Raw genomic sequence first — 14,141 nt, 5'->3', positions numbered from 1 at the left:
GAATTTGTGGCCCAATTTTTGCAGGAGATTTTGCAACTCCAGGATAAACCCTTGCTGGATCGTGCACACCGTACGCTCCGTGAAAAACCAAAGAAAGGAGAACCTCCACGCCCTCTTGTCATCAGAGTGCATTACTTTCATGTGCATACTGAGATTCTTCAAAGGGCTGCGGATCTCTCCCCTCTCAATTAGGCACATTACCTGATGGAGTTTCGCACAAGTTTACGGAACCATCTGCTGCACTAAACTTCGTTCGCAGACTGGAACTCCAAGACTGGAGTTGAATGGAATTGCATTTGTCATTCTAGAAACTAAACTTTAGATTTGTTCCAGAAGTGGTCAAATGAGCAAAAAACCAACTGAGCGAATACATTCTCTACATAAGATATAATGATGTTGAACAGTTATGTTTGAGCTGCAATTTTTTAAACCTTATCAGTCTCTCTCGTAATGTTTTAGTTGATATAAGTGTTCAAATTAACATTTAAAATAAAGATTTCAAACATACAATACTTATGGTACTACTGTAATGATGGCACTACCGTTTACTACTCCCAATACTACCGTAGTACCGGTGTACTGTGCAGTGCTACAGACCAGTACATACAAATTGAATATCCTTTTACTCTGTTGTCTTCAGTTTACTTATCAATTTAAGGTTGATAAACTAAAAAGATGAATACAATGAAAGTACTGGTTTTAATTTAGTTACAGTAGGCAGCCAACCAGAATGCCTATTACCGCCGCGGCAAAAATAAACCAGTCGCATTTCAAAGTCATTCATGAAATGACCGCCAGGTGGTGCAAAGGATTATTGTGCAAAACAGCAGCAATTGCCGCATTTTGAAATGTAAGTGGGGTTAATGTCAATTAACAGTAAGGGTGACATACTACAAATATGGTCAAAAGAATAGAACATTTTTTAGGACAGAAAAATAGAATGAAAAGTTAAGAATAGAGACGACAACAATAGCCTATATTTCATATTGTAGGCCTATGTGGCCGACATAAGCCTATTCCCCGGGGGAGCAGCGCGATAACAAAAAACAAAAACAAATTAATAACAGAAGTAACAAACAAAAATAAATTAGGTGCAATGAAGCTGATTATTTTTACTATTAGAGCTATTGAGAAATCACTGAGACGAATGAAGAGCGCTTCTCAGTGATTGAATTCATTGCCGAGTGGTAGAACTTACGTTTCAATCATTAAGATGTCACAGGTTCAAATCCTCAACAAACATAGACAACTGTAAATTTTATATTAGCCTATTAATGCATTTTATAGCCTATTATTTTATATATATATATATATATATATATATATATATATATATATATATATATATAATGTATGTATATACCAAAAACAAGAACGTTTTTTCTACATAGTTTTAAAAAACATGGTTTTAAGCAAGGTTACTTAGGCTACTTCACCAATAGACTATATAAAATAGTCAAGTCAAGTCATCCTCATTTATATAGCGCTTTTAACAATGTAGATTGTTTCAAAGCAGCTTTACAGAGATAAACATATCATTTAAGGTAACAGAGCAGAGCAGAGCATAAAGATATGCAACAGGCACGCACGTTTAAACGACAAACAATAAAATCCAAACCAGCGTTTCAGTTACGTTCATGGTTCCAGTGGCCTTAATGCATGCACGGCTTTTCAAAATGTCACAAAGCGTTTTGAGATTCTTTTGAATGAAATATTGAAGTTTATAATTAAGTGTTTTGGCACACCACACAATGCATTGTTCTAAAGTCAGGTTTTATTCTGGCATGTTGAATTAGTGTTCGACAAACGCGGCGGCGCGTTCATTTGGATTTATTTTTCTCATAACAGCTAAAATAACTTAATAGGGTACTCCGTAATTTTTTGGTCATACAGATAAGAGTAGAGTAGCCTACATCGTAAAAAAACTGTAAACTTTTATTCATATTAGGCTAACGACAAAAGTTTATCTGTCGTCTCTGTGTCCGGGAACTGCGCGTCACAAAAATGAACCGAAAATGCACTTGCCTCAGCTCAGTCACGACAAGAAATCAGCTATGTCTAAAGCCTCTAAATGTATAAATATTTAATAAATGTTATCTGATTATGCAATCTGAAATCGAGAGGTACAGAGGATCTACTCAAACATGTTTAGCTATCATGTGTACGATTTCCTGTGAGGAAAGGACAAGGCAAGGGTGAAAATCTCTAATTAATTATAGTTAAATATAACACTCTAATTAAATGTAGGCTAAATCGCCCTAAATTAAAATGTAGAAACAGATCAAATAACCTATTTGTCGAAATGTTCCGATATTGTTTAATTTAAGTTCATAATTATTCTATAAATGTTATTTAGTTTACCAGCAGCACCACGAAGCACTGTGGTTCGAGATTTATTTGAATAAAAAAATAAAAATAAAATAAAACAAAGATTCACAAATCACATGCACCCTGGGTGTAAGGATCCAAAGATCCCTGTGGAATTTAATATTGAGTTGAACATTTTGTTCATGACAACAAATGAATGTGTTTGAAGGTTGTATTTAGTTTTGCTTGGAAAAAGCTGGCCCAAACCGAAGTAGCTTTTTATTTCTTCAATTATTGAAATAATGAAATATTTACTAATAAACCCTCTGACAGAAATATCACTACCTGTAGCTTGAATTTTGTAATTCCTTCATTATCAACACTTTAAAAGCCTAATGCTAATGTCGAGAATAGGGATTTAAGTGTGAATTGCAACTTCTCTTTGTTTTAAGTCAGTCTCAAACTCAGATAGCCTGTGGGGAAGGGTGTTGGGGGTTTGGAGGCACAGTTCATTGTTTTAGGTGTTAATGTTCCTCTTTCATATGGAGAAGGTCGGATAGCCAGCCTGATGAGCAGGCAAAGGCAAAATTATTTTAAGGATAAATCTCTCTGTGTCCAAATGTAGGCCCTATATCTTATTAAATTATAAATATTGTAGTTTATTTATTGTATTTAAAGTTTTTTTTACACAAAATTTCAATTGAAGTGTTCAATCCAGTTGGTTCAACTGGTTTTGTAGAGTTTTAGAATGTTTGAGCAGCGTGTATGATTGTCAACAATCTGGCATTATCTAAACATGAACTGTTGACGAAACGCGTTCATGCCAATAAATGAATGGGAGTGATCAGCAGATACAGATCTCTTTAATTCGCAATCAACCTCGTTTTATTGTAAGATGAATTCAACAAGGCATGCTGTGTCTTTGAAGCAACAAAGGCTAAATCATTTGTTAGTTTTTTTCACGCAGCGACATATAAAGTATTATCAGCTGTATGATGTGTTTTTACCCTGAAATGTTTAATTTGAGAGAGACCCGGCACGCGCGGTGAGGGAGACAAAATAAACTTGCTAAAATTAGATCAAGCGAGAGAGAGGCAAAGGAAAACGCATGTTCTTAATTTGTCTTTTTTTGTTTTGTACTGTTTTAATTGTTTATTTTAGCTGCAATTTCTTTTGCAATACAAATTTAAAATGTTGCAAGAATAAGATTGTTTTTTTATTTTGCATCGTAAAGGAAATAAACTCTAAACTCGATGCAATTTATTTAAGTTTATTAAATAAATAAACTGTCTCGACACTTTATTTAAACCTTGAAATGTGCGATTTGGTTCGAACTTAATTCATTTTAGTGTTCTTTTACATTTTCATTGGTTTCTATATTGAAAGCAATACTATTTAGTTAGCCTGATATTTTGTGTAGCCATGACAAAATCAGTCTTTTTCTGATTTGTTCAATGTAGCCTATGGATCTGTTTTGAAAAATTTCTTCCGTTGCTATGGCTGGGTATCACTGTCAGTCATCTCAATTTCGTGAATGATTCACAAAACAATAATTTAGCAGATTAAAGACGAGCTTCTTCATTTTCATTTTCTGACGCGATCGGCTGACAACCTTCCTTCAACAGTTTTGTCATCTGTGCAGCGGCTCTACTGGAATGTAGCACATTTATGTTGTAATGTGCCATTGATAATTAAATAAAACACCTGACTTTAAATAAATAAACAGTTAATAAACTCGCTAATAAACGGTTACCTATTTAAGCACCAAGAACGGTAAAACATAAAAGGCTACATTCCATGTAGGCTTCAATGAGATTCGATCTCAGATCGCTTGAAGCGACGCGAGGCTCATGTTGTTGTGTTGACCACAGAGCTATCGTCAGAACGCTGGTGAGATAACGTCTTTTATGCTCTTGGAAAGCCTCACTGATGTAACCTAACATGTTTCTATTGCAATGTTTTATTTTGAAATGTTATCATTATTCAATTTAATTTCAGTAATTTCAGTATTGTGATTATGAATTTGTTTAACTACAATGTTTCACTTGAATTCATCTGCTACCAGCTTTTAATCGCTCTGAATGAGCCGCAGCGCGGCGGCAGATTACGTAATAGAGAGAATAAACTGACACTTTTCAAAGTCTGTGATTGGAGCGCCTCTTAGCGGTAAAGGGCAAGCAAATACACACCCGCAATTTACCGCCGCAGGAACGGTAAAAGTATTATTCTGGTTGGCTACCTACTGTAAAACCAGTTATGGGAGGTGCATGGGTGGGCTCAGTATGTTAATAGTACGGAATAATATATATAAGTATAATATAATAACAAAAAAACTAGAATGCATTTAAACATGCTAAAAAACAAATGACATTTGACATGCTAAAAATAAGAGCACCACAATCCTCTAATAGCAGCTGACATTCCTGCTGAACATCAAAACATCACAAAACACTGAAAAAGAGGCACATTCATCCTGTGTGCTAACCACCATGATCATCTCACATGTATAGTGATGAGGACCGTCTCCAGGCTCTTGACCTTTGTGTGTATCTCTGAAACACTGAGTTCAATGGGCAACTGCTTTTATGCTATTAAAACGGAGGACAACAGACAGCAGAACGTTGCTTGGTCAGAAAGCACAATTGACCAGAATGATCTTGGCCGACGCTGGTCCACCTTGTGTAAATGAGGGCTTGTGTTTATCAATGGTGCTTCTCTTCCAGACTCCGGTTTATACTCTTGTCAGGCTACATTAGGAACTGTAGTTTACAGTACTTTCACTTAAAATAAAAATAAGCATTGTTTTCCATTAAACATTATGGGCCAAGAGTATTTCAAACAAAAAAGGATAAAGCAAAACCATCTGTTTTAGTCTTCATGAATGTGCTTGGTCAGTGGTTTCTTGTGAGACACCTCCACCTCTGACATCATTACATTTACTTTCTTCTGATTGTGTTCTCGGTTGCTTTTTTGATCCTTTAGCGTTTACCCCGAAGCATTTATTTGTCCCTGTCTTAAGAGTGTTGAATAGAGGCGACACTGTCTGTCTCTCCAGCTGAGCTTCCCGTGTCTCTACCAGCACTCCTCAGAGGCTCATCATCACTGTCACTTTGCATGAGCTCACTCCTGGCTGCCCACTGTCTTCACACTAGCTACTCTCTCACTGTCTACAGTTTGACAGTTGTAACTTGCTGTAAGCTTCATTGTCTTGCTCTTGTCTGATATAGATGTGTTTTGGGTTTGTTGCTTGAGCTGTACTAACCTATTTCTGCCTGTGTAATGATGGTTCATCTGTAGTTTGTGTCTCCAGTAGATGAAAAGACATTCAGTATTACTACTAATATATAATAATATAATATAATTATATTATTAATGATATAAAAATATAATAATAATATACTAATATATATTGTGAAGGACGCATGATTAAAGACACGCACAAGGTTGTACTGGAAGAAAAATTGTTGCCTTCTGCTCTGATAATGTTCCCCAACTTAAAGGATTGGTTTGCTCCATGCCACACAGCCAGGCCAGTCAAGGTGTGGCTGGATGATCACCAGATCAAGTCTCTGAAACGGCCAGCCCAAACTCCAGACCTGAACCCCATTTTGAAAACCTCTGGACTGTGATCAAGAGGAAGCCCTCAAACAATGCCGACTCGATTTCGACTTGTTAACTCGCATGTTAACTTTGACTGTTTGCCCTTTTGAACTATAATAACGATTGCTCGTTCAGTGACCTTAGCATTATTTATTTGCTATCATCACTGTGCTCTCTGCGCCGAGTCTGACCACCGAAACTTTAAGATTAAACAAGACGGTTCATTCATATTCTTATAAAAATGGTAGAAAGTGTAAAGTGCGGTTTGGCGGAATAAGTCCCACCTTTTAAGTAAAAGAGCCAATCGTCAATTGGTAAAGTCATTGTGTCACTGCAGAAGTCACTGCACAATGCGTCGCCAGGCGCAACGCAAGTGTTTTTTGCTAGTTCCAGCCTGACACAGTTATCATTTTCACGTCCTGCACCACGTTGTTTAAATAGCAAATGCATTTACGCCCATGGTCGTGCTGGTCTGAAAACTAGTGTGTTCAGGCGCATTGTTGGCACTTTGCTATTTTGAGGCAACTGAAATAGACTGCAACATTAACCAACAAAAACCTGGTCTAAAGACAATGGCGGTGTATTTATTTTGTTGTTTAAAGGGCACATTAGTAATATGAGCCTATAGGCAGGTCCACAATGTGCATACACTCTGCTTATTACACACACAGGGACATGCAGCAGCACACAAACATGCTGAATATTAAAGATAAAAGGATTACAATGTAAAAGATTAATATTGTGTACATAAAGATATGGTGGAAACTGACTTGTCCCGTAGATGGTCAGCTTGCTCGCTTTAACCTCACGCACGAGCAGATCCGTTTCGTCTGTGGAGAAGCATTCAGTGTTTCCACTTGCAAATTCCGCCATGCAAATAGCGAATCCACCATGGCGCGAGCGCAACTGGCTTTTAAAGCTGCAGTAGGGAGTTTTGAGAAAACGTTGACTTAGCCTGAAAATTTGAAGAAGCACAACTTACAGGTCCAACCCCCTTGCTCTCTGCTGCGCTACAGCCCTCCCTCCACAGCTCCTCCAACACAGCGGAGCCTGCCGTGAACACGCAGGCTAGTAAGCAGGACCACCGATGACGGCGGATTATAAACAGTTATGGAAGATAAACTAATAGGGACGAAACATCAGCAATATGCTTTACATTGACTATGGCCTGCCCTTACTTTGACTACAAACTTGGTCTTCAAATCATTATGTATTTTGCAATACATGTAACTTTATAACGTTGCACTCTTTCTACAAGTTATAAATAGCTAGTAAGATAACGTTAATATAACGGTAACTAACGTTACAGTATGCAAGTAATTATTCTAGTCATATGTAATGCTAGATAAGGTTTGTTAGTACATTATTTCAGCAACATGACAAGCCAGTGAATTAGCAGGTTTCAATTGTTGCTTACCACAGTGCGTGACATTTTATCTATATGTTATGCTGCTAGAGTCAATGGGCTCTGTCTAATTCTTTCTTTTTCGCTTGTTTATCGTCAGTGGTCTTTATCCTTTTACCTGTTGTTTTATGAACAGGTGCCACTCGAGAAATTGGCAGTTTAGGTTGTTTCTCCGCCATTAGCACAGCTGCAGCACACCGGCAATCTTGAGTTTGAACGACGGTACGCGCTCGCGCTGTGCAAGAGAGGGGTGTGATCAGCGCGTACACGGGGGCGATTGACGCTGCTAAGACATTCCTCCTGGCTCTGATTGGTTGTTTCTGACGGGGAGCGGTGTATTTCTGCAAATGGCAATAGGACCACTGGGAGGAGCCAGAGGAGCTTGATTTTTTCACAGATTATCTCTCATATTCTACTGTCAGGATATAATGACAGTTTTAACAAATATTTGTTTACAAAAGTTGCCTACTGGAGCTTTAATGGGGAGACGAGACTCAGATTTTTTTATTGCACGTTACGCCCAAAACACACCCATTACTCATTAAAATAGTAGGGACATCCCTTTTAGGCCATGCGCCTGGTGCGCCAACCATTTTTCCCATCAGTAAACTAGCAAAAGTGGAAAAGTGCACTTGCGCCATGCGCTTTAGATTCTGCGCTTAGATTGTTAAAATAGGGCCATGAGTGCACCGGAAGGGCTGCCGATATTGCATAGTTTGTGATTGCCATTTAAAGGTGCTCAAAGCGATGTCACGCGTTTTTTAGGCCAAAACATTTTTTGTCACATACAACAAACATCTCGGCCGGTTTATGCTCCAAACACAAGATCGGCTACTGGAAGGTTTTTAGTTTAATTTTGAATGATCTCTATTCCTGACTTGTACAAAAAACTGCATTGCAATAATTTCCCCAAATGTCATTTGTTTGAAAATATTACAAAGTCTGTTAACAGGACGTTAACACAGGCCAGAGATGGGACAAGCTGAAGACTGACGCCAAGAAGACAGCGATGTCACAGTTGGTGATGCTCGAAATATAGGAAGAAAAACATATATAAATATTGAACTAGGGTGGGGATTTATATTTTGGATCTCTGAAGGAAACTGACTGTCCTCAGAATAGTTTTGATGGAATTTTCTTTTCCTTTTACCTCCGTATAAAGTGGTGTTTATAAGCACAACTGCTTTTTACAGCAGTACCCAAATAAATGCTGCTTTTCCATAAGCGCCACCTGCTGTCAGAGAGTGAATTTACATTTTCATTTAGTCTGTCTGTTTTTGTTTTATGCAGGTGTGTCTTATGTAACAATTTCACAAAGCTAAAGTCAGACCATTCTGTATAATTCTTGAAGTTATACAATCTAATTTAAATAAAAAAACAACGCGTGTAGCACCTTTGTTTGGATTGTGATTGAAATGCAGTGGTTGACTCTAATGGCTAATTTTTTTTTTTTTTCTAAGGCAAGTTTGGACTGTTATAGAGCAAATTAACAACACATAAATTTGCTTGAAGAAGAAAAAAGGGCAGCTGGTATCGGAATTGGCCAATTTGCTTTTAAAAAATCGGAATCGGCCATGAAAAATCTGAGTAGATCTAGCCATTCCATGTACATCAGTTGTACACTCGTTAGTGCGGTTCAATGTGTGATTTAATGAGTGCACTCAGTAACATTCAATATGGTTTCAGACAACACTACAAATGGTCGTCCCCTTAAATAGTGCCCTATTATATAGTACCCTAGTTAAGGGTATAGGGGGTGTTTTCGGACACAGCCCTGGAGACAGATTCCCAGGGTCCCTGATCACCTGCTTGACCATGCCATAGTGTTGCTGCAGGGAGGCATGAGGACTGCAGATGTGAACAGAGCAATAAACTGCAATGTCCATAATTTAAGATGCTTAAGATAGTGCTTCAGGAAGACGGGAAGGACAACTGATCGTCCTTGCCAAACCGCATGTAACCATGTGTCCATCCCAGATGTGTTTGAAAAATTGCAAGTTCCTTTGTGGAAGAGCATCTCACAGCAAGAACTTACTTAACCCTATAAAAAAAAATTCTCACAATTAAAAAGAGCCCTAATCCACCATAAAGCACCATAATCCATCACTTAGATCTAAAGATATTCCCTTAATTTAGTTATAACACATAAAACCCCACATGTAGCCAAGTAAAATCAAAAAACTTCATGAAACATGCACAAATCGTAGAAAATAGAATATTATTACTTACATTGGATGTTCCCGATTTCCAAAATCCAAAATCAACATAATCCTTTGCGTCGATCACAAGATATTCCTCTCGGAGGAACAACAATTTTAAAAATACCTTCCGGGTGCCAAGGGCTAAACAAAAAGGCTACCTTGGTTCCAAATGCTGTAACCTTTGATTACTTCATGCTATTACCACAATATTTGATCTAGATGCAGCCTATATATAGGGGAACTTCACCAAAAAAGATTTGTCCTCCTACCTTATTATTGCATGTCAACTAAGACATACATGTAAAATTTCCCTTGAGCACACTGTTTTTTTCATCAGCAGTCTCTCAGCATGAGAATGTCCAAATATAATGATTTTTTTTTTCTTTCTAAAAATGTAAAGTTTGCTATCAAACTATAGCTACCTTTTAATTCTCCTTGCTATAGGCTAGTTTTTGAGTTATGAGTCTTTACTTTTGTCTATGTCTTTAAAAATGCCTTCAGGGCTTAAAGGGTTACTGACAGCTACTAAAAGACTGCTTCTTTTTTCATATTGACCCCTGCTGAGTCATTCCATCTTTGTTTGTCAAATCCCTGTGAAATTTAAGATATACAGTATATCAATGACTGATTGATTGACTGGGGCAGTCATGGCCTAATGGTTAGTCAGACTTATAACCCAAAGGTTGCAGGTTTGATTCTCAATACCGGCAGGAAATGATGGTACCCTTGAGCAAGGCACCTAACCCACAATCGCTCCCTGGGCGCCGCAGCAAAAATGGCTGCCCACTGCTCTGGGTGTGTGTGTGTGTCCGTCCATGGTTTGCGCTGTTACTGCTACTATGTGTATGCACTAACTTGTATGGGTTAAAATGCAGCGAACAAATTTCGAGTATGGGATACCATACTTGGCCTTCACGTCATGTCACTTTAATTTCAGAATATGTTTGAACATTGATCAGTCATTTTTGCCACTATGTCGAACTAATTGTTGATTGTGATGTTTTGTTTGTGTTTTATTTCAGGAAAGCTCAGGAGCAGAATAAGAAGGTGGTTTTAGCGGGATGTGTGCCGCAGGCCCAGCCCAGGATGGACTACCTGAAAGACCTGAGCATCATCGGGGTAAATGCACAAGCTCATGCTGGAGATCCTTTCACAGTTTTATCTGATGTGTTCAAATATGTTAAAGCTCAATTCATCATACCAATGTTCATTTCTTTTTGTCCTCCTATTCTGTGTGTTGAAGTGGTGAATGAGTAGTGTAGTGGTGTGATATTCAGTAAGTAACCATGTTTTCTGCTCACATATTTGCATTAGTTAAAACTGGAATCAGTCAACACGTGTGGGCGAGTTTGAGTTTGCTCTTGACTGCACCCTTCTTAACGTTGGAAAAATCACCTTATGCAAATGGGCAGCCGTTTTACATATTATGCCTGGGCCGTTAAGTGTCTCAGGATGTGAGCAGGATGTATGTGTGGAGAACTAATCGGTGCGTTATATTTTATAGAGAATAGAGCTCTCGAGCTTTTGGCCGTTAACTCACCAGCTGTTAGAGCTAAGCCATTGGCTTACAGAAGCAGGTGTGTTTACTGAATTTAATTAGATTTTTTATGGTGTGCTGTTTGACATAGCATGTGGGATTACCACCAGATTAATGTTTATGAAGGAGACGATTCATAATAAATGGCCTGAGCCTAACCGGTCATGTTTCAATAAAATATGGATATGCTAATAAACAAACCTTGGTTTTATTTATGGTTTAAAGACAGAGGTGAGAAACTGCATTTCAAATGTGCGAAAGTCTGGAGAGATGCATTTCATCCTGATGAGAGATTTTTTGTTGAATTATAACGGTCTATCAGGAAGGTTTGACCTGCTGGTGCAGCAGTCGGCAGACGATGAGCTTTCGGTCTGCTGCCACTCTCCTCCTCTGTTAAACGTGAGCTCTCTGTAATTCATATGTTAAGCTGAGCTGGTCACACTGGTTACTAGCCAGAGCTGGGATGATGAGGCTCAGATTGCTGTCCCACAGAGATACTTTTCCAAACGGCATCGACCCCGCCTGTTGCTTCACCATATCGGTTTATATCTGATGAATATGATGAATGGCTCCGGAGGCTTAAGTCAAACTTAAGTCAGGGAAAACTAGAGAAGACGACAAAGCAACCACCTACAAAGTCTTTGAGAACTGTTTTACTTGAGAAACATTTTTCTATTGTTTTTGATGCACCAATTCAATAAAGTTTTAGACAAAATGTTACACAGTTACTTTTTTGTTCCAAACAAAGCCAAAGCAGAACCGCTGCAACACAATCATGGGCTTTTTGTTCCTGAAAGTTTTTGAACAAATCAGTTGAATGGATGTTTTTTTTAATTTTTTAATTTTTTTATTTAACAATACTTATACACAATTATTTCTTATATTGATTCATAAAAATAATAATAAAAAACACTAAAAAGTTTCTTTATTAATGTCATTTTTGAAACAAAAAAGGCATCTACTGCAAAGGCCGTGCAGCTCATGGATGGTTTAGAGAGCACAGTGGAGTAATCACAAGCAATGGACAAGAAACAAATACTACATTGGAGTAAGTGTTGACAATGCCAATGAGAGTGTGAACATCAGAAGTGTGATGCTCACCCTAAATTCTTAACATTGGTGGTAAAGAAATATGTGCCATTCATTTTGCTGCTTGTGGTGTGAAAGTGGCGTAATGCAATATCCAAACTTTTAAAGTGAAGTTGAGGTATGTTGGGAACATTACAGCATTCTAGATAGAAACTTATTCATAGGCTTTCCACACTGTACAGTAATTCAATTCAATTCAAATTTATTTGTATAGCGCATTTCACAATACACATTGTCTCAAAGCAGCTTTACAGAAAGTGCGTTTCGGAAATGTACATAGAAAAATACAGTTAGTTAATCATGTATTAATTTATGGCATAACATATCACCGGCTTTGAGTCGTCTCTTCACAGGCGTCGAGTCGTCTCTTCACAGGCATTGGGGCATCTGAAGTCTCGGTGAGAGGCTGGATACAAACTGGAGCTGACAAACGCTATTTACCTCGGGACTAGCGTCCCGAGATAACAGCAGAAAGGCAGATGGGAAATAATTAGCGTAGCTGATGTACATAATGTTAATGCATTCGTACTGATTCAGCAGTAGTATCAAAGGTTAAGGATTAAGTGAATGCTTGGTTAAAGAGATGCGTCTTTAATCTAGTTTTAAACTGGGACAGCGAGTCTGAGTCTCGAACAATATCAGGAAGGCTATTCCAGAGTTTAGGAGCTAAATGTGAGAACGCCCTCCCTCCTTTGGTGGACTTAGATATCCTTGGAATGACCAGAAGCCTCGAATTTAGTGATCTTAAAGAGCGCGATGGATTGTAGGGCGATAGAAGGTCCATTAAATACACAGGAGCTAAACCATTTAGGGCTTTATAGGTCAGTAGGAATACTTTGTAATTGATACGTAACTTAATAGGTAACCAGTGTAGAGAAGATAAAATAGGTGTTATATGATCATATTTTCTTGATCTAGTAAGAACTCTAGCGGCTGCATTTTGCACTAACTGTAGCTTGTTTATTGAGGATGCAGGACAACCAGCTAATAAAGCATTACAGTAATCTCGTCTCGAGGTCATGAATGCATGAACTAACTTTTCTGCATCAGAAACAGATAGCATGTTACGTAGCTTAGCAATGTTTCTAAGGTGGAAAAAGGCTGTTCTTGTAACATATGAAATATGATTTTCAAAAGACAAGTTGCGGTCTAGTATAACACCCAGGTCTTTTACTGTAGTGGATAAAGTAACAGGACATCCTTCTAAATTAAAGTTGTATTGTAAGGGATTTTGTGGGTAGTTTTTTGGACCAATAAGTAGTACCTCCATTTTATCTGAATTTAATAGCAGGAAATTACACGTCATCCAGCATTTTATATCATTTAGACACTCTGTCAATTTAGATGAGTTAGTGTTTTCATCTGGTCGTGATGAGATATATAATTGAGTGTCATCAGCATAACAGTGGAAATTAATTCCATGTTTTCTTATAATATTACCAAGTGGCAGCATGTATATTGAGAATAGCAGAGGGCCTAACACCGATCCTTGCGGCACTCCATAGTCTACTGACGTTATCTTTGATTTTTCCCCATTTAAACAGACAAAATGGTAACGGTCTGATAAGTACGATCTAAACCAGCTTAATGCCTGTCCCTGAACACCAGTGTAGTTTTGTAGTCGATCCAAGAGTATTTTATGATCTATAGTGTCGAACGCAGCGCTAAGATCGAGTAGAACTAGTATTGAGATACAGCCTTGGTCAGAAGCTAAAAGTAAATCATTTGTAATTTTAACTAGCGCAGTTTCTGTGCTATGATGCGGTCTGAATCCCGACTGGAATTTTTCATAGATATCATTTTCTTGCAAGAAAGAGAACAATTGAGCGGACACAACTTTTTCTAGTATTTTAGACATAAATGGAAGATTTGAAATGGGTCTGTAATTTGCTAGGTTATTTGGATCTAATTACGGTTTCTTAATGAGAGGTTTTATTACTGCCAGCTTGAATATTTTTGGAACATGACCTAAAAATAAAGATGAGTAAATAATATTAAGAAG

General features: G+C 37.9%; 1 protein-coding gene across 1 annotated transcript in view; it reads left to right on the top strand.

Annotated features, from left to right (window-relative positions):
• cdkal1 (CDK5 regulatory subunit associated protein 1-like 1) overlaps nucleotides 1–14,141 on the top strand; it is a 462,830-nt gene that overhangs the window by 145,168 nt on the left and 303,521 nt on the right. Inside the window, exon 5 of the mRNA XM_077207373.1 lies at nucleotides 10,536–10,632. Coding sequence (XP_077063488.1) covers nucleotides 10,536–10,632 — 97 coding nt within the window. The remainder of the gene's footprint in view (nucleotides 1–10,535; nucleotides 10,633–14,141) is intronic.

The sequence above is a fragment of the Siphateles boraxobius genome, unplaced genomic scaffold (genome assembly GCF_051911475.1).
Source record: "Siphateles boraxobius isolate OS27281-9 unplaced genomic scaffold, OSU_SipBor_1 12, whole genome shotgun sequence".
In the NCBI taxonomy this organism is placed as follows: Eukaryota; Metazoa; Chordata; class Actinopteri; order Cypriniformes; family Leuciscidae; genus Siphateles; species Siphateles boraxobius.
The sequence above is the reverse complement of the archived record's forward strand: the minus strand, read 5'-3'. Positions and strand labels throughout refer to the sequence as shown.